General features: G+C 43.0%; 1 protein-coding gene across 1 annotated transcript in view; it reads left to right on the top strand.

The window, feature by feature from the left end:
* The window catches only part of IL1RAPL2 (interleukin 1 receptor accessory protein like 2), a gene marked incomplete at both ends in the record, with an annotated part of 371,474 nt that overhangs the window by 328,957 nt on the left and 22,278 nt on the right, over positions 1-20,239 (top strand). The window contains one exon of the mRNA XM_080624832.1: positions 16,973-17,102. Within this exon, the coding sequence (XP_080480958.1) occupies positions 16,973-17,102 (130 nt within the window). The remainder of the gene's footprint in view (positions 1-16,972; positions 17,103-20,239) is intronic.

The following is a 20,239-nucleotide window of genomic DNA, read 5'->3' as shown; positions in this document are numbered from 1 at the left end:
GAAACTTTGGGTAAAGTAGAGACTGTGTCCCTCAGGAAAGCCTGCTTGCTTTTGTCTTCTTTCTCTGTCCCATAGCCAAATGGCTCTAGGGATGAATCAGATGTTGTGTGCTTTGGTGCTTTCATAAGTGCCCTTGAACACAGGCTGTGCCTTTAGACCAACATCCTGACATGCCATTTTTAACACTAAAATTTGAAATACTAGCAATTGGAACAATATAGAGTTTTGGCTAGCAACCCTCTATTCAAGAAGGCAGCAGCTGGATTTGGTCTGCCTGTGTCAGGACCGAGATTCCAAATCCCAGCACTAGTCACTACCTTTTAAAATCTAAGCATCACTGCTACTGACAAATTGGTGTTTAAAATGAGTATGGTGTGAGAGCAGCTTCATGGAGTTCCAGCAGGTATAGGGCAAAGAAGGTGTGTCATGTGTTCATGGAATTGAGGAGATGATACATGTCTCCTAATCACTGCTTATTGTAAAACAGATCTTGAGCTGCTGATGGTCATGGAGGTATGCCAAGGTGTATACCCGAGGAAGATCTTGGGGGTAGAATGGTGCTTTTATGCTGTTCAGGATGGTGTCAGGGGCCTCTGAGGTTGTCAGTCACCTCAAAGCTCTTCTCTCTTTAGGAGCAGACTGGTGGAAAAGAAGAACAGCAGCAGTGGGGGAGTCAGTGTGTTTCTGTAGGGAAGATTCAGGTGTTAAACCTAAAGAACCTAGCCAGCCCTGGGAGAATGGTTTCCATGGTTAATTTTCTTTTCTGTGTTACTGATTTTCCTTTTCATTATGATTGAAATTGGGAGCGCTTTGTTCAACATTAGTAGCCAATGGCAGTGAGCTGTAGAGATGAGACTTTGCAGAGATACAGGGGAGTGGAAGAGAAGAGGTATGAGAAATTGAAATGACAAGGTCATGTTGGTGACTAGTGATGTGGAGGAAGGAAATTTTTAGCCAGTGTGCTTTGATGTAGTAGTTAGAAGAAGAGACCGCAGTAGGCAGGAAAGTGTTTAGAGACCACATTGGCATGTCTGGAGCACATCTGGTGTAAAGCAAAAGGAAATTGAATCATTTCTGGTTTAAATGAGTGTATTTGAGAGATTGTTATTATAGTCTTTTTTTAAGATGGAGACATCTGAGCATATTTTGATGTGGGAGGAACCCAGTATCAAATGCTGACTGCACCTCTGTGTGCACATGGGAAGTGAACTACTCACGGCGGTTCCCTCTGTCACCTGTGATCACAACAGGTCTCACTGCTCAGGTTTTTATGTGGACTCAAATCCACTGAAAGTGTGATCTTGGCTTTTGAGATCCTACCATTCAAAGTCTGTTTGCAACAAAAAGCTTTGTTTCTTCAGCTGTCCTTTTATATGGCTTCTCTTCCTTTCTGTTCAGTTTTGGCCCCAAAGTGCAAACAATGTATTTTGCTGTTTGGGAGTAAATATGTGTTTTCATGGTATTAAGAAAATAAAATACTTTGTGATCACTGGAAAAAACTATAGACTTTTCCAGAAATTTTGCATGTTGAAAATATATGGGAGCTGTTGAGGAGGTTTTGAGTGCGCTTAAATGGGTCACATCATGCTCTGGAGTGACTTGTAGTTGCCTTGTGCTTCTGGCATTTCTCTCAGTTACTCTGGTCCATATTTCATAGGTTGAGAGAAGTATTACAACTTGCAAGAAGTCCCCCTCCCTTTACACAGGTCATGTCTGTGTGGGTGCCATAGAGATGTCTGCAGTACCTGCTGCAGCTGGGTGCAGCTCCGTTGTAGCCCATCAGCCATTGACAAAGCTGTCAGCCCTGCAGATAAGCCCCGCTTGCACCCTACTAAATGCTCAGGTTTCGCTACACCTGATCAAAGCTCTGAACCAGGCTGGCTTGAGCAAAAGGCAGGTGACCATCAGGGCTGGTGAACTCTGGGTACCAAACAACCCCCTGAAGTGCTTCAGATGGCCAGGAACTGAAGAAGGAAAAACACAGGCAAAAGCAGGCCAGCAGCCTTCTGTGGGACCATTCACACTCCTTTGATTGCTTTTGGGTTTGAGGTTACATAAAACTTCTCTTCATTTAGTCCAAAGTGAAATTCTTTTCTGTGAAATAGACTTTCCCCAGGCACTGGGAGAGCTCATGGCCCCACATTAGGTGGAGGTGCTGCTCTGTGGCTCTGCATTTGTTTCTCTGCACAGTAGTGCGTGTCACCCTGGCTTTTACTTCATTTCCATTTGAGCAAGCAAAAAGCACCATCACATGGGCTCTGAGCAGCTTGCAGATGACTTGACATGACAAAAGCAAAGTGCAGGGTGCCAGCAGTCGGTAGCTCCCACAAACTGCCTGTCACATTGTCCTCTCCTTTGCATTTGAAGCCAACAGAAAAAGTGGGTCAGGCAGTATCAGGGAGCGAGGCTGATTGAAACCCCGTGAGTCCTGCAGCCCCTTTCTCCTGGTGGGGCAGGCCTTGCTCTAGCAGAGGTTGTGCACAGTGGGGTGAGGTTTCTTCAACCTCCTAAGGAAAGCCATATTAGCTTGAGTGCCTGCCAAGTGTGGCAGCAGTACAGGTGGCTCAGGGTCCATGGGCTGGGCAGTGCTAGCTGGGAAGACAGGAGATGGTGGCTGCACCGAGGACCATCCATCACCCCATGCTGCTCCAAGCTTGTGGGCAGCAGAGACCAGGGTGCCAGCCCTGCAGGGCAAGCACACTGCTGCCATTGCATGGCTAATCCTTCCAGGCAGCAACATCTGAGCCCAGTTGGGTCTTTCACTGCCCAAAAGGCTCATTCCCTGTCCACTCACATGTCTGTGCCAGGCACAAGAGAGACATTTGCCTCTGCTGATGTTTAATTTCTCCTTTCATTGAAATGCCCTTTTACTCCTCTCCTATTTGAAGCCATTTTTCTGAAGCAGTCAGAAAGGGACATTGCCCTTTGCCTGCTGTTACATACACTCTGTAACCTGGGAACACAGCACCACATGTACTGCTGTCAGGTAACTTCACAGGGCAGTGGCTGGTGACTCTGGAGTGTGGCAGATTGCTCCTCAGGGCTGTAGAAGGGAGTTAGGTTGTACCTTTACATTGGTGGGAGCAGAGGCTCTCTGAGAAGGTCAGCAGCTCCAACAGAAAATATTTAGGGGTCAGTAAATCTAAAAAGACTGAAAAACTACTGCTACAGCAGTCAGTGCAGAAGTATTTCCTGACTTCTCTGTCTGTTGGGAAAACGAGACACATTCAGCAACTCACTGGAGAAGAAATAAATTAACCCCAACTTGCTAGCAGAAAGAGCTACATTTCTGTGTAGAGCTTACTATTAAAGTGGGTTTCATTAGGGGGCTGAAGGGGGATGGGAGTGTCTGTGTAGCTAATTTGTTTGTCATTTGGGAATAATGAGTCTTATTTGGTCTGTTTGGCTGATGACTGCCTGAGGGATCCTGGTTTTCAGCACACTGCGAGGCACAAATACAATTCTGCAGGGGTTTGTGCTTGTTCTTTGAGCCGGGCTGTGAGCTAATCCTTTTCTCGGTGATGTCCAGTGATAGGACAAGGGGTAATGGGTGTAAACTGGAGCATAAGAGGTTCCATGTGAACATCAGGAAAAACTTCTTTACTGTGAGAGTGACAGAGCACTGGAACAGGTTGCCCAGGGGGGTTGTGGAGTCTCCTATGTTGGAGATATTCAAGGCCCGGCTGGATAAGTTCCTGTGTGATGTACTCTAGGTTACCCTGCTCTTGCAGGGGGGTTGGACTAGATGATCTTTTGAGGTCCCTTCCAACCCTTGGGATTCTGTGAGAAATGACACAGGTAAAGGTAGCACAGAGCACGCATCTGTCCTTGCCTTCCCAAGGGATTTTGCAGATGCTGCATCCAGCGACATCTCCCTTCAGACAGGCTTTCCATTGGAGATGAGTCCACTGCAGAGCTAAGACATGCATCTTGCCCATAAGCTGCACAGTTCAGCAGAGGGAAATGTTGTTGAGAAATACTAGGCGGAAATGCAGTAGCAGCAGTATAGAAGGCAAAATATTAGAGGCCTCCAGTGAAATCCCAGAGTACATAAACCATACCCAGGAAAAGGAGCTTTGAATTCTTCACTGAGTCAGCACAGATGTAGTGGTGGAGATTCAGCTTTAGGAAGGCTGACTGGAACTGAGGGTTAAGGGGAGGAGAGTTCATTCCAGCCACTTCCTGACAAACTGCCCTGAGTTAGTCTTTTTCTGAGCTCCAGCCCAAGGAAGAATGAATCAGCTAAGGAAATAATTAAGGTTTTGACAGAGAAATGAACAAAATCAGTTCAGACACACTGGTTCTCAACAGGGTAGCACAGAAGATAATTGTCCTAACAGGGAAAATTTTACCCGGCCTTTTCTGCCTCTAATACTCATCAGAATCAGTAGAAAAAGGACCTAGAGAAAAACCTCTCTGATTTTAAAGTGCAACAGCACCCTCAGGGCAGCTGACAACTCTTAAGAAGTACCACCCAGATCTGAGTACCTTCTGCCAGTATTCGTCTGGGCACTGGGAGAAATAACAGTGAAGCGCTGCCATGTTCACATCACCCTGTGCTTGGAGCAGTAGTGGCTTCCCTGAATTTGAAAATCCGTTCTGGATTATAGCAGGTTTATTCTGTTGTATTTGTCTCTGCTTTGTATTGCTACATGAGCTTTCAAGAACATATGCAGCATCCTTTTAAAACTCCTTACAAGAAACATTCACAAGGCTTTGAGAGTAGGCATTTGCCACAGCCTGTAACCAGCTGCAGGCACAGCTCCATTTAGTGCTCTGCAAGGTAGCAGATGCACATCTCTAAAGGCCAGTCCTTTGATCTTGGTCCTACACATCTGTGTGTGATTAGACCATCACACTTCCAGATGATCACAAATTACCTGGGTCCTTGTTTCATTTTAAATAGTGGCAGGAGCTTTCTCAAGGGAGGGAAGAGCAGGCCTGTAACCTTCTCTGGTTAATTCAGAGGTGAAGGCCATGTAAAGCTTTCTGGCACTAGAGAAAAAGCTCAAATAAGAATCTTGATACTGAAGTGGCCATGGTTTCACATTGGCTCTTGTAGGCAGCTGTTTAATTTCCTTTTCAGCACTAGCTCAGCTAAGGAAAGAGATAAGCAATAAAGAGCAAAGCTTTTCTATCCAGGGGGTTATTTTAAGATCCTGCTCTGAGCTCCTAAGATACTGCCTTATATCCAAACACTCCTGTGGGCAAGACACGAGGCAGGGGGTATTCTGAGGCTCCAGGAATGTATGAAATCAAAGTTGCTTTCTGTGGGAGCTGGCTTTGTGTGCCAAGTGCTCTTGCACGGCTGCTCACAGCGTGCTGGAGTAAAGGGCAGGCTTGAGCTCCTACCTGGGCCAGGCAGTAGCTCACTCATGCTTTGCCTGCTGTGCATAACACAATTGACACCCCTGCCCACATGGTAGACAGAGGGCTCCTATTTCCTGAATCCTCTTTATTTTTGAATATCAAACTCTCTTTTCAAGATCAACCACGTAGGGTCACACTAAATTCTCAGGAGGTTGTTCTGAATTAACTCATCACATGGCTTTCCCGAGCAGGACGTGTTCACACTGGGTTCTCCGCAGCAAGGCAATATATCTTCCCTCTTCTCAATATATTTCAGATTCATAGCATTCTGTAAGTCTTGAGAAGACCTGACGTCCCTCTTCCCAAGGGGGGGGGGTGTGTCTTTATTATTACAGTTTGGGGTTTTTATTCTTTCAAAAAGCTTTCTTATCCTTGCATTTGCTCTGCACAACACACTGAAGTTTGAGGATCTCAGTGTGACCTGTTGGTGCCATTTGGGGAATCCACAGTCAGTCAATGTGGCCACATGGGGAAATCCCCAAGGCAATGGGACCAGCCTTGGGGTGAATCCGTGCTCCAGTCTTTCCCAGTGTAGTCCTACAAGCATGTGAGTTGTGGGCTTTGCTTTATTCCATGCTGGTAGAAAGCAGGGTAAAGTACCTGGTACCATCCAGAGAGGTCTGTATCTATAGCTTGCTCCGGTGACAGTTGCCTCCTTTCAAACCTTGAAAAGGAGCACACAAAAGCTGGCCTCTGCTCCTCTGATGTTGTGAGGGAAAGGCAGCATTATTCTCCTTCAGGGGTGCTCTGCTGTGATATGGAGAAGGCCAGGGTTCGTCCTTGCTGAGACATCTTCCTTTCCTTGTTTACCTAGTGTTTTGCAATCCTTGGATGATTTCCCTGCTAAGTCTTGAAATTCCCATTTTTCTGTCAGCATGTGATGTCTCATCACCATGAATTTAAACAGGGTAGCTCCCCTCTGCAGTAGTTTCTGCTTGGGCCAGCAAAGTGTTTTTGATTTCTGTAGTCTTTTGAATCATCATCGCTCAGTAGAGCTGGGAATAAGAGTGAATCCAGTAGATTTGGGGAAGGTGAAACCATGGGCTATGCCTTCACTGTGTGTAAAGATCCGGGGGAGGGAAGTGATGGGGCAGGCTTTAGGAATTCTGAGTTACAGACTTCATGGTTTGACACTCACGTAAGGAAAACTGAGATGATTAGACTCCTGTGCAACTAAAATTCCATTTAATGTGTGGTTAATGTGGGTGGTATGAACTGAATGCAAGGCAGGAAACTTAGGGTACATCTGAGTCCTCACTGCTAATAGGTTTAGGCCAATTAGTCTATTGACTTCTGTAAATCACATCTGTCAGAGAAAAAAAATCCAAGGTCATTTTCAGCCTGGCACTTACCTGAACTGATAGATCATGGCTCAAATAACTGAGTACAAGGGGATGCCACTGTATCTCTTTAGGAAGGAATAGTTTTAAGCCTGAGAAGTTGTTGTTATAAAATTTCTTATGATCCTTACATCTTTAAGTGTGTGCTAAATTTGTGCCCCCAAGATACAAGTCCCTGTGTCTTGGTTAAAGGATTCTTAAACCAAGGTGGTGTTGGTTTTTTTGCAGGGAGAGGACACAACAAGCAAACAAACAGAACTGATGTAAAACAGTGAGAGTTTTCTGTAGGACTGACTGTTTTTAAAATACTAACCATCCTGTTTGGGGGTTTTATAATTATTTTTTTTTAACACTAAAAGAGACAAATAAAAAATGTGTCCTTTAGTTTTCCAAGTTAGAAGAGGTAAAACTTCCTTGTAAATTCCTAATAGGATAGCTGATCAACAATATTGATCCACTCAATAGGCAAAATACAGGCTCTGTTTATGAAACTGTGTTTTACTTTCCTACTCTCCCTGAATGTTATCTGTAAATTTAAGTAAATAATAAATGGGAATTATTTACTGGAATTAGCATGGAGAAACTATTGTTCTGTGGTGGTTGTTTTTCTTTTTTAATCTTCTTCATAAATACAGTCTTTATATCTTACTATTCCCCTTACACAGCATAGCACTTAAAGACGTGCTTAAATTCAATCAACAGTGAGCCCTCTCCCTATGCAGCAAAACGTTTGAGCATTTGCTGGGGTTTAAGCACATCAGTCAGTTGTAGATCCTCGTGTGAGTACAAGCTGATCCCGGTTGGTCCCATTGTGCAGGGGAAGTGGGGAACTTGCATCATCACAAGTCTTGGCAAGTCCTGTTCCCTGTGAATGAGAGGCCACCTGTGTAACTGAGGCCAAGTGAGGTGACAGTTGTGGTTACGTTCAGTATCAGAGGTGACTGACATCTGTCTTTTCATCCCCCTGACCAGGATCCAGCACTGCATTTGATTTATTATAGGAAGGTTAGGAAAGCTGGAGAAATAAGAAGGTTGCAGCAGTTACTGCCTCTGGAGTCAGGCCTCTTTCCTTAGCCCTGCCATCCCATTCTCCTGCACGGGAGCATGACAGCAGAGAGAGGAAAAGAGTTAGCTAACATCAAAATATGTGCAGCAAGGTGATATTCTGGACTTTGTTAATGACACCAACATTTCTGGCACTACATACCTGCTGCAGGGCACTATGGAGATACTGGCGAGCTGTTCAGGGAGAATTAGGTTTTCCTTATGTTTTTGTACAAAACTGATGTAAGCACAAAGGCCTCAGCAGTCCAGCTGCTGTTGGATCTGCTTCAAAGGCTTGGGTCAACTGATGCTTTATGCCATCTAGCTTGGAGGTTTAGTTTATACCATTCCCATAAGTTAGTGAATTCTGAGAAAATTGCCAGGCAAAAGTTAATGGCTGCTGGAGACAGCAATTTGCAGGTGATAATGGTACATAATGGTCCTTTAGCTCTGTCTGGCCACCTCCTGCCAATGAGGTGCTCATTGACCTAATGACACTGCTGCCAGCATACATCAGGCCTTAGCATGAGCTGGGTTAGCAAAAATCTGAGCAGCAGTTGAGTGAACACTCACAAACTGAGTATGAAAATACCCCGGCTGATCACTTATATTCAAGCATACAATAATTTCAGGAAGTGTCACTTTGTTCATAGGGCAAGACATCCTTAGCATGAATTCTAAGTTCACATTTGCTTTGTCCTTTCTAAGTGAAGAAGAATTATCCATTCTGTAGTCATGGTTTTAAGAAGTTTTATCACTTGCTTAAAAATCAACACAGAAGTTGAAGAGGTTTAGCATAATTTTTTTAGTCTGTTGCAGCCCGCAGCTGGTTTCCTTAGCAACCTCTGCCTACAGATGGGAACTCGCTAAGATGTACAACTGGATATCCATTACATACTCATGTGAGCAGGGTTCAGAATTTGGCCACATTGATGCTAGCAGGTATTGGTTAGGTTGGTCCCTTCATGCACTTTTTCATGTGAAGCCAGATTACTCTCTAGAAAGAGATGCTGGCTTTCATCCTCTTTCTCCCCTGAGAGAAAAGATCAGTATGTTCGTGCTCAGGAAACTGAAATGCAAGACATGAATGTCCGTAGGAAATTTTACACAGGGCCAAGCTGGAGAGTTGGAAAGTCCAGAAGCTGGCAAGAAGCAGCAATGTATAGGATAGAACCCTGCCTCACTCTTGAGCCAGCAGATTGCTGGAAGGAGACAGGAGCATCTCTTTGTGGTTCACCTCTCTGTAGCTCAAACAAATAGTTGGCTGTTCCCCTTCTCACCATGGGACAGTGATCCAAGAAAGCAAGCATCCCTCTGAATAGTTTTTCCTTTCTTGTTCTTCTCTCAGAGAAACACACCTGTGTGTTGCCACCTATTCCGGCCACACTAAAAGTGATATTAGAATAAAGAGAAATGATTGCTGTGACCCTATGGGGCCATACTCATGCCCTCGCCATAGTGAGGTGGTTTGTTCCATCTCACTCCCTGCTTAGTTGACCTTAGTCTGGATGTCGCTGCTTTGTTGCCATTGGACAGCCCCAGCCCTTGGAACCCTCCCTCCGCGGGGATGTTTTTCAAGTACCTGCAGGGTATTTCTCTTAAATAATATTTCTGTGCCTCAGAGTGCACAGAAATGAGATTTTCAGAAGGACCTCAGCACTGAGCACAACTTAGAGTCAGCCCAAGGCATCTGTCACACTGCTTCTGGAAATCCCACTAAGCATCCGTCTTCATTGTAGGTAGATAACTGAAAAGCTGAAATCCTTGACTTTCAGTTACACCTGAGCTCCCAATGACTAAAACTTCAAATGTTGACCCCAAGGCAGTTCTGAAAAAGAAATAAAGGATTTTAGAGGATTTAGGTGAGGTTTACTTTGACTGGGGTTGGGATGTTTTTCTAGGTGTGTTTTGGAAGAAAGTTGCTCTAGGAGATTTTGCCTTGATAGATTCATTTTTAGAACATCTGATAAGTTTTTATCAGCAACATTTCAGCTTTATGTGTATTTTAGTTTTGTTTTTCTCTTTTTGTGAGAGCAGTAGTCAATATCCAAGCCTACAAGCAGCACTTGCGGTAGCTCATGATTGTGTACTTTAAATTAGACATGGGGTGAGAGCAAAGACATTGACTTGTGTTCTTGGTAACAAACGAGAGGCTTAGTTGCTTTGTTTCTTGTTTGGAGTTTTGCTGCTTGCTTTTAGTGTTTTAGGTTTTGGGTTTTTTTTTGCTACTTCTTCTATATGCCATTTGCTCACTTGAGTGAGACAGAAAAGCACAAATACCTTGTGGCTGTGTGTATTGTGATGTCTCAGGGCATAAGAAATAAGACCAGAGCAAGAAAGAAAGTTAGAATTAAGATCATAAATGACAGAGGACAAAACAAGACCTAAACATGTTTTGCATCTTTCTTGCCAAAGTTTTCACTGAGCTGTTTATTGTTGCCAAAGACTTGCCTTAGCCAAAAAGTTCTTGTATGAGTGAAAAGCCAACTTGATTTTACATAGACATCTATTTTCCCTACATATCAATACAGCTTGCAGAATATGGTGGTAGTGGCTAGCACATGCTCTTCATAGCACAGGGCCTTACTGAGGGGAAGAGCACCTCCTTTAGCCTGTTTCTTTGTAGAAACTTGGAGAATAAAACAATCAAGTAATATGTGTATGTATGTGTGTGTTTTAAATGGTCTTAAACTGATTTGAAATGTCCGAAGGCTAGTTAGGCTTGCTTTCAATATTAATTTATCTTATTAAAGCAATCATTGTTGCTGCCCAAAGCAGGTTTCTTGATTTTCTTTCAGATTTATGAATTCCTGGCTGAGCTTTAATTATGCAGATATTTGCAAAGGATCATAGCCAGTCATGAATCTACTGGCTGCTGGAATAGAGTTTGGAAACATTGTAGGATTTTCTGGGTGGTTTTTTGTTTGGGTTTTTTTGGGGGGGTTGTGTTTTTTTTTTTTGGGGGGGGGGGGTGTTTAATTTTTTTGTCATGGAAAATAATTTGTTTTGAGTATGTTTTATTTTCACTGGATCCAGTAGTGCTCAAACCAGTCACTGATCTCCATTGAGACTTTCACCTAAATGAGGTAACATGGTTTAGCACACAGCTACGTACATACTCTGTAGAATAGCCAAGTGAAAGGAGGAAAATGAAGCCCACAGAGTAATTAGCATTGACTTTATAAATCTTGTTGTACTAAACAAAACATAGAACCTTTGTCAAGTAATGCTGGGAAATGGCCAGCAAAAAATACAGAGGGGAGGTGATAATGTACTCGAGGCTTTTGTGGCTTTTTGTAGCTTTGTCTAAATTCAGTAGTGGGTAAATCTGTGGAGAGTTTCAATGCTGCCTTAGCAGATAATAGAACAGATGCTGAAGACCCCGATGCTGTGAAGTGGTACTGAAGTCCCTTGATCTGTGCTGAGAGGAGACTGAGACACGTGATCAGCTGTGCTGGGTCACATGAGCAAACACCTGGCATGTCCTCTGCCAAATGCTCCCTGGCTCCTTCAGGAGGTTGTCCCATTGTGGATAAGCTCTAGGCAGAGATCTGGAGCTCAGCAGCTGAGTCGCTGGCTTTGGCTCTCACATTGCAAGGGTGGCCTCGAGTGGGCGCTATTTGCTGCCATATTCGCAGCCCCAGCGGCAGCTCAGCCCAACGTTCAGCATCAGCCCCCTGAGTCATACCCAAGGTTTGGCTTGGGCTTGGGCTGCACCACCTCAGTGTGCTTTTGGGTTCTGCCCGTTGTTGCTGAGCACAGGAGAACAGCTAAGGATGTCCTTGCAATGGACTTTGGGAAAATTGACATTGTCTGCAAACTAGATAGAATCTACCAGACACGCAGATTGTTTTTCATGAGTCAAGGTCTGTGTTGCCCCTGGCATTTGTTTTGTGGACAAATTGCAGGTATAAGCTCTGTCTCTCATATCTTTTTATCCAGGATGTCCTTCTGAAGGAAAAGAAAACATATTCTTTACTTCACGGTTGTATACAATCCAGCCTGCCTTGCCAGGAGAATTTAAATCACTCTGTTGCTCTTTGGCCAGTTTCTAGCACTTGTAAAGCACATTAGAACAGTAATGTTCTTGTCACTGACATGGTGATTTGCCTTGCAAACCTCATAGCCTGGAAAGTCAGATTCAATTCTGCAGACAGCCTGTAGAATGCACTTACTGAGATGTGATAAGTAACCTGCCTTTCTTGTCCTCTGCCTCAGCAAACTGAAGAAAGAAAACCCATGAAGTGCTTGCACAACATCTGGATGTGTCAAGAGTGGGAATCTGTTCCTTTGCAAACACTTCTCTCTGTCAGTCTTATAGGGAAAGAGACACAAGCACCATTATCGGAGAGGAGCTACATGATGCATACGCATCAGTAAGAGAGAATTGGAGTGATGGAATGATATTTTGGTGGCAGCAGTGCACTTGTCTTACCTTCTATGTGTATACAGTATCCAGCCCTGGCATAGGTAAAAGTAATGGTATTACAGTCAATGGTATTAACACCCAGGTGGAGATGAACTTGTAAATCCAACTAGCAACATATGCAGGATTGACTTGATGTTGCTTGATGCAAAAGGGGGTCTTCGTTTGACACTGTCAGGCAGTTCTGCCAGTAGCTTGGCAAGATCATCTACTTCAATTCAGGCTTGTTCAGAGTGGTGTTGTATCTGGCACAAAAATGTGAAAGAATTGGAAAACCCATTGGTGTTTCAAGCCAGAGGGAGAAAGCACCCAAGGATTCATAGGTGACTTTAGCTGTTTGATGGTTTTGCTCTGGGATTATTTGCTCCATAAGTGAAAGCCTGATTTACTGGAAGAACAGAGCACCAGAATGTAGACATCAGAGAATCTAAATTCTGTGTTGCGCCCTTGAGTGGACGCTCACAGATAAGCAAAAAAATGCAGCTACTTGTGCAAAATGAGTGAAAACAAACAAATAATCAAACTGTATTAAAAAAAAATGCCTGAAAACATGCCTTGGCGTTAGCCAGATCTTAGGATCTGTGAGCAGCTTTTGTCTTCCGTGCTATCAGTCACCTAGCCTTGGCATCTAAGTTTTTAAAAGACTGAACAACTTTTAGGTATTTTAAGCTTCATTTAGTCAGTGCTTGGAGCATGCCTCATTCAAGAGACGCTGTGCTGCAGGATTTGTCATTCTCTTTCAAAACATGTCAGACCTGCAGTAAGCACATTCAGAATCATGCCTGACAACGTTCTTTTACAGACCCTTTTTCTATCCTTAGCCAGTGCTCCTACTGCCACCAGGAAGCTATTTTGCTTGAATAATTGCATTTTTGTGCAGTTCTCATTTTCAGGAAAAAAAAAGAATCACTGAAATGTATGGTAGAGTTCATGCAGATATAGTGTGGAAATGGTCAGGTGAAAAATGTACAGTATGATTTAGCAATAAAAGTCATCCCTATTGCCAGTGGTTGTGTCTTATCAGCTGGGAGTTGGCAAAAAGCCCGTTGTGATTGACAGAGTAGGGGAAAAAGCTAAAGCAGAGATTCTGCTGGCACCTGAGGCTTTCCTGTGACAAGGTGACCCCAGCAAAGCAGTAGACTCCGTGATGTCTACAAGCAGGCTTTTCTACTTTCTCCTCTTGTTTCTTAAAACATTCTCCTCACTGTTGCTTCATTAGAAATCTCACTAATCATTTTCCCTGTTTCTCAGCAAATTAGTTTATTAATTAAAATTGCAACTGAAATGTCTATCTGATTTAAAGAGAAAGCATTTATAAATGGAAAACTTTCAGGATGCCATTCATTCCAGGAACTTTGATGATGTTAATTAAATGATGCAAGGGGAATATTTCTTAATAAGAACAGTTAGTAGTGGAACTTAAATGTCATGCAGAATAGCAGTAATGATATGCAGAAGTTTGGCCTTACAGAAGATTAGTTGCTGGAGTTACTAATTGCCTGTTAGTTCCTTCTGCCTGGAACTGTGACTCAGTGTGATAGCATATGGCTCGAAGCCAGCCCCAAAATCGGGACCTGCAAAGGACACTTTCCATGCTTAGTGCCTTTTTCTTGCCATATTCAAGAGTACATTTATGAACCAGGGAATTCAGCTGCAGTTTCGGGATCTCAGTACTTGGGGAGAAATGCAGTGAGACATGCCATGTTCTCTTCTGGATAGAAATTGGTTGAAGTTCTCTGGAAACCAGTAGTCACAGTTTGCAGCTGTAGACAGCTGTGTCTTGACATGACAGGAGGGGGGGAGCCTCCCTTACATTCCTTATGGAGGCTTATTTGAGGAGGGAAAGTGTTTCTGCAAGGAAGAGCCTATGTTACCTTTTCTGCCTTTGTCCTGCTGCCAGAGTCACAAATGAGTGGTGAGTTATAAGCTGCTTCAGAGAGCTACAGAAGAGCATGATGTCCTTACCAGCATGTGTGAGAGTTTGGGTTTGAATAGGACCTTGAAGTGTCATCAAGCCCCAAGCTCTTTCCACCCCAGAACAGATCAGCTGAGATCTGTGCATCGTCTCAGATGTGCATCGTTCTGCTACTGAGATAAAAGATAGTTGTTCCATGTGAAGCAGCTGCTTGTTCCTCCCTCTGATCAGTGATGGGTTTGCAGATGAGCTGAACTGTGGGTTTTTCAAGTGTGGCCAGTCCCAGATTTGGAGCTGAAAATGCTAATTCACTCTGGTTTTTCCACCAGGTTTCCCTTGGTGGCAAAGATGGGAAATGGATCTGCCCAGGCATGTTCACAGCACGCAGGCTGTCACAGTAAAGGCTACTGATGCCTTATATTGGGTTTGTTTATTACAGAAGCTGTGTACCAACAGCTGGGGGTTTTTTTAGGTTTTCCTGTTTGTATAGAAAACTTATTTCTTCAGATCAGACATATTACCTCAGGATATTTATTCTGCATGTACAGAAATCTTACACTCACCTTGGAATATTTTCATTTCTTCAGGGTTTGTTTTTTAAGTAAAAACTGCTGGTTTGAGGAAGAGCACACCCTGTAATATATTTTGCCTGTAGCACTTAATGCCCAGCATGGTATGCCAGGAAAAAGGCGTATACTGTCAGTGCTGATAGGCCACATCTAGCTCTTCCCTTTTTTCACATTGCTACACTTGTCTTTTTCCATTAAAATCAAACAAGGACTGAGCAGCCACATGCTAGGGATCACCAGGTGGTATTTAAGCAGATGTGTATCATGACTCTGAGGCAAGTGGCACAAAAGTCCTCACATTACATCGGCATTCAGCACTTTAGAAGAACATGAGATGGACACAGCCTGAAGCTCCAATTTTCCCCTCCCACCATGGAGGGCACCCAGCACCTTGCAAGGCTGGGTGAGTGGGTTAGGAGCAGAAGGAAACAGACTTCCCCTATATCCTCTTGTAGTGGAACTAAATATCTGCCTAGAAGTGTTTCTGACTCTTCATCAGTTAGTGAAGTTTGAAACTTTCTTATGATGGTGGCCAGTGTTGTGGGATGTACAGATAACTGTGAATATCCCCCCTTCTTATATTTGGGATATTTGAGCTGGTTGTGTATAATCTGTCAGCATCAGCATGTGTTCAGTGGCCAGCTGTGGTACCAGAGTTCATAGTGAATGTGGGGATAATGAAAGAGTTTGTAAAACATTTTCAGGATAAACATTTTCCATTTTTGTCTTCTGCTATTTAAGAAACAGACTGAAGTGCAGTCTTTAAACCGTTTCTTGCTGTATCCTAGTGTTTCAAAAGGACTTGTAATTTTGGATCTTGACTTGGAAACAATTTAAAGGCATCTGATTTTCAGTGTCTGGGAGTGCTGCACTTCCTGTCTAATCAGACTCTTTTGACATGTCTTAAATTGGGCACTGAAATAATGGATAGACGAGTGCAATTAGTTGACTTAGGACAGCTCTGTGGGGGCTTAGGCAAAGATGCTTTAACATACAGCTCAGATATGCTCCAAGTGTGCCCACAGCGAGTTATCACTGCTGAACAGACAAGAGGTAGCTGATTAGGGCACAGTAAGACAATCAGGTGAAACCATTAACCCGTGCTCAACCAAGTGAGGTGCTCCAAATGACTAGCCCTTTTTGAAGAGTATAGGCCTGTTACATTTCAGCATCAAAAGAGTCTCCTGCTGACACTGAGAATGGCTGGCATAATAAAACATCTCTTCCAAATACAGTAAATGCATTAGGATGACTTTTCATGCTTGATCCAAGTGCTGGAAGATTCAGTAGGAGTCTCCACTGACATTAAATGAGGTCTTTCCTCCCATTTAAGTTGGTGACTCTACAGCTGCTTTGTAACCTGGACCACCTATGCTATAAAGAATAGACAAAGAGAAGTGGGTGCAGCAGCTGTATTTGTGTAATAAGGGAATGGGCATGGTTCTCCTAAATTTCCTGGCTTCTTTGAGGGTTTTTTGTTCTTTTTATTTTTTGTCTTCTGCAGGCAGACAACCATCTGTCCTGGCATTGTAAGCACAGTCCTGAACTAGCTAGTACAGCTAAAGCTGTAGCCAAACAAAAACCCATCTAAATGCTGAAGTCTTGGAGAGAAAAGAAATCTGATTAGTTTCCAAGTTTTATTTTCTTTCTTTTGGAAGTATTCCTGCAGAGCTGAAAGGAAGAGTTCTGTACTCTATTGCCTGAACTCTGTTGTTCTGTACTCTATTGCATTGAAGTTTGGTCCTTTGCCAAAACCTATTGACAGTAACATCAGTGTTATTGGTGCTCACTGGCATCATATATTACTTGGGGATCTTTAAAAGCTCTCTGAACAGCTTACCAAGACTTCATTAGCATTTGATTTCTACCTAAACAAGGAAGAAATTATTACTGTGTCTTTCCTATGGGTGGATGGGCAACCGTAAGCAAGTTTAGTGATTTACCTGCCACTTGGGGCACACTCCCCAGTCTTGGTAGAGATCCCATGAGTCTGACAAAGAGGTCATCTGTTTCTTTTTAACAATCAATCTGACATCACCGTATGTTGCCACCATTTCCATACTTTTTCATTGTTCAGGTAGTATCTTTCTGGGAAAAAATGGAATTACAGATAACTTCAGTTTTATTTCACAGCTATTTCCCGTAGATGCAAATCAACATTAACCTATTTGCTATGGTTATTGGGGGGGTGGGGGTTCTCCAATTTTAACTGGGGGGGTTTATCTGAGGTGCTGAGATTTCTCATAATTGTTTTTTCCTTAGTAGCTGTGACAGAGTGTCTGACCCTGTCTTTTCTTCTTGTCCTCAGGAAACCCGCTGACTGTGGCCTGCAAAGCTTTCTTTGGATTCAGTGGAGAGTCAGGCCCCATGATTTACTGGATGAAAGGGGAAAAATTCATAGAAGAATTAGAAGGTCACATTAGAGAAGGCGAAGTCAGGTACTTTTTGGAATATTTACTGCTAAAAACATGGTATGTCCCAAAAGCCTCCTGAGTGTTTTTTAAACAGGTTTTTAATTGAAAGTGGAAATAATTTTCTCTCTAAAGAGTGAAGAATGACCTGGGGCCAGGGCAATGTGAGTTGCTCACTCTCCTTTCTAGTGAATAAACTCTAAAGACATAGAAGCTATCTCTGTGCCTGAAAATCTGTTATCAAATTGCCCTGATGGTAGCTGAGGCTTCCCTTGAGTGTTCTGGGGTTTGATTTAGCCCTGTGTGGAAACGATGCTGTCCGCTACAGCTGCCCCTTGTGGCAGTCCTTGGCAAGATAACATTCATTTTAGCATCAGTGTTAAAGATGAATGGCCTCCTGTCAAAGTCACCATACTTTTTCTCTTCTACTGAATGTGTTGTCTGCCTGTGATATAGCTCTCAGTATGCCTTAACCAGGGCTTTCAAAAAGCAGCATTTGTTCCTCCATGCTTATCACGTAAAGGAGAGAAGGAAGTGGCTGTGTGAGGATGTCCAATATCCAACTTGTGCTTGGCTTCTTCCAGATGCTGGTTATCATTTGCTATACCAGCTGTAAAGAAAACAAACACTTGTATCTGTGAATTTTCGTGGAATTTGCACCTAATGGCATCTTCTTGTCTTCCTTGTTTAATAACTACCCTTTAGTCTTGGAGCAAAGACTAACCTATGGTTATACCATGGACAAGGCATTCCCAGCTTCTATAGACACAATGAATGTAAATTATAAAGAAAGCCAAGGTCTTTGCACCTTCTATTGCACTTTTTTTTTTGGTCTCATTTCTAAGTTGTTTGTTTCTTCTAAAAGTGATTTTGGAGAGCAGGCAGATTCTTTTGCTTTATTACTTGATCAATAATTTGAAGTTCAGCCATTTAGCCACTAGTTATTAAGATGCACTAAAATAACCCACCTAATATTGCACCTCAGTTGCATACAGATGAAATTGATCATATATTGCCAGAATGGCTTTAAGTGTACAATCCTCTTTTGGGCTTCTGACCACAAAATACAATTACTGGAAACTTCTGCCATTGCAAGTCATCCGCATTTAACGACATTGTGTCCTCTTTGATGTATCTATATCAACAGTGATTTTGGTCATGTTCTTCCTCTGCATCGGAAGGACAATTTGAGGTTTGTATTTAAAGAGCTTGCCAGCTTTAGCACCGTTCAAAACTTTAACTTTGTGTGCATTTCTTGGTGAAATTGAGTTTCAAAAAGCTGTATTTGTCCTTCATTATGCTATCTCATTACACATTCATGTATTGTCGTGGTTTAAACCCAGCCACGCAGCTTGTTCACTCACTCCCCCCCTTGTTCCTCTCACTCCCGGAGAGATGGGAAGGAGAATCAAAAGAATGTAACTCCCACAGGTTGAGATAAGAACAGTTTAGTAACTAAAGTATAACACAAATCACTACTGCTACCACCAATAATAATAATAATGATAAAGGAAATAACAAGGGAAGAGAATACAACACCTCACGACCCGTCAGCTGATACCTCTCCACCACCCAGCAGTGAACCAGCCCTTCTGGGTAACTCCCAGTTACCTCCTAGGCATGACGTGCTGTGGTATGGAATACCTCTTTGGGTCAGGTGTCCTGCCTCTGCTTCCTCCCAGCTTCCCCTCCTCCCTGGCAGAGCATGAGACTCACAAAGTCCTTTGTCAGACTAAACATTTGAGCAGTAACTAAAAACATCGGTGTTATCAGCGCTGTTCCCAGGCTGAAAGTCAAAAACACAGCACTGCACCAGCTAGTAAGAAGGAGAAAAATGACTGCTACTGCTGAACCCAGGACATGTATCATTTTGCAACACCTTTTTCTCACTCTTAAAATGCTTTGACTCAGTTTACAGACATGTTGCAATTCAGTGAATCTTCTCTTCAACAAAGGTACTTATCATGTACCTAATCTCCTGTGCACAGCCAGCATTAGAACAGAGCATTTACCAAAATCTGCTGTAGTAGTGCCACAGTCCATCCCCCCTCTTTTTTTTTTTTTGGCAACTGCAATAGTAACTTTCTGCAGATTTTTTGTTCATAGTAACAGCTTTTCTTCATGTGGGCCATTACAGGTTTGCTGCTTCAGGGAAACTAAGCAGCCCTAACTGTTCTGTCAGCGCCCTGAGCCAGCACAAGTCTTTCACCCAGTCCTATTTATTGATGGATTTCTAAACATGACATGTAAGTTTCAAATTTGATGAAACAAGGTGAACTTCATGGTTAGATGCTTTTCCCATCAGTTTGCTTCTATGGGGAAACCAGCATGTTTCTGTTAATGTTGAGAAACCCCAAGTAATTGGGAATGGTTACAATCAGACCAAGATGCTCAATGGGTTGTTCCTTTGGCAGATATCTAACATTTTAACTCTGCTTTCCCTATCTTAAATTAGTACACAGATTTAGTAGTACTCTGAATTTTTGGTGCTGTCCTTACCCTGGACTGTACCCATCCATTATGTCACTGGATTTGCTGTATATGATGAGAGTGCAGGTTTGCAGATCAGTGCAGTTTGGGAGTACAAAACATCCATCCCTAGTTTGCATCCCCTAGCATGCATAGTTAGCAGTCAATTAGTGTGCTATTATGAAAGCACTGAAATAAGGATGCACATGACTTTAGCATTTCTGTTAAACCCATGGAACGGATTTTTTGGTAAGCAGACCTCACCTGCTTTATTCAGAGCTATAAATGTATAGCTCTGAGCTCCTTGTTATTTATTAGACCTTGTTACAGAGCCTCATAATAAAAAATAACTAATCAGCACTGCAGGACTCGGAGGCGATACCCACCCCCCACCACCTGCCTCTTTGCCTTCCCTTGAATTAAAATCTCCAAATGTTAGACATGAACAGGGGGAAAAGGAGAAAGAGACGTTGCCTACCAGGTGGGGTTTTCACAGCAGTAATAAAAATGTCATGTAAATCAAGCCAGCACTATTAAGTAAGGAATCAGAGTCTTTAAGCCTGTCTGCAGAGTTGTCAGTTGAACCTAATTATCAAAGGAGCCCACAGCAGATTCCAACACTCTCTCTGCCATAGCAAAGAAGTATTTTCAGGCATAAATCTTACTTTCCCAGCCACCTGTGAGTTGCTTCTTTT

This window comes from Psittacula echo, assembly GCF_963264785.1.
Source record: "Psittacula echo genome assembly, chromosome: 8".
In the NCBI taxonomy this organism is placed as follows: domain Eukaryota; kingdom Metazoa; phylum Chordata; class Aves; order Psittaciformes; family Psittacidae; genus Psittacula; species Psittacula echo.
The sequence above is the reverse complement of the archived record's forward strand: the minus strand, read 5'-3'. Positions and strand labels throughout refer to the sequence as shown.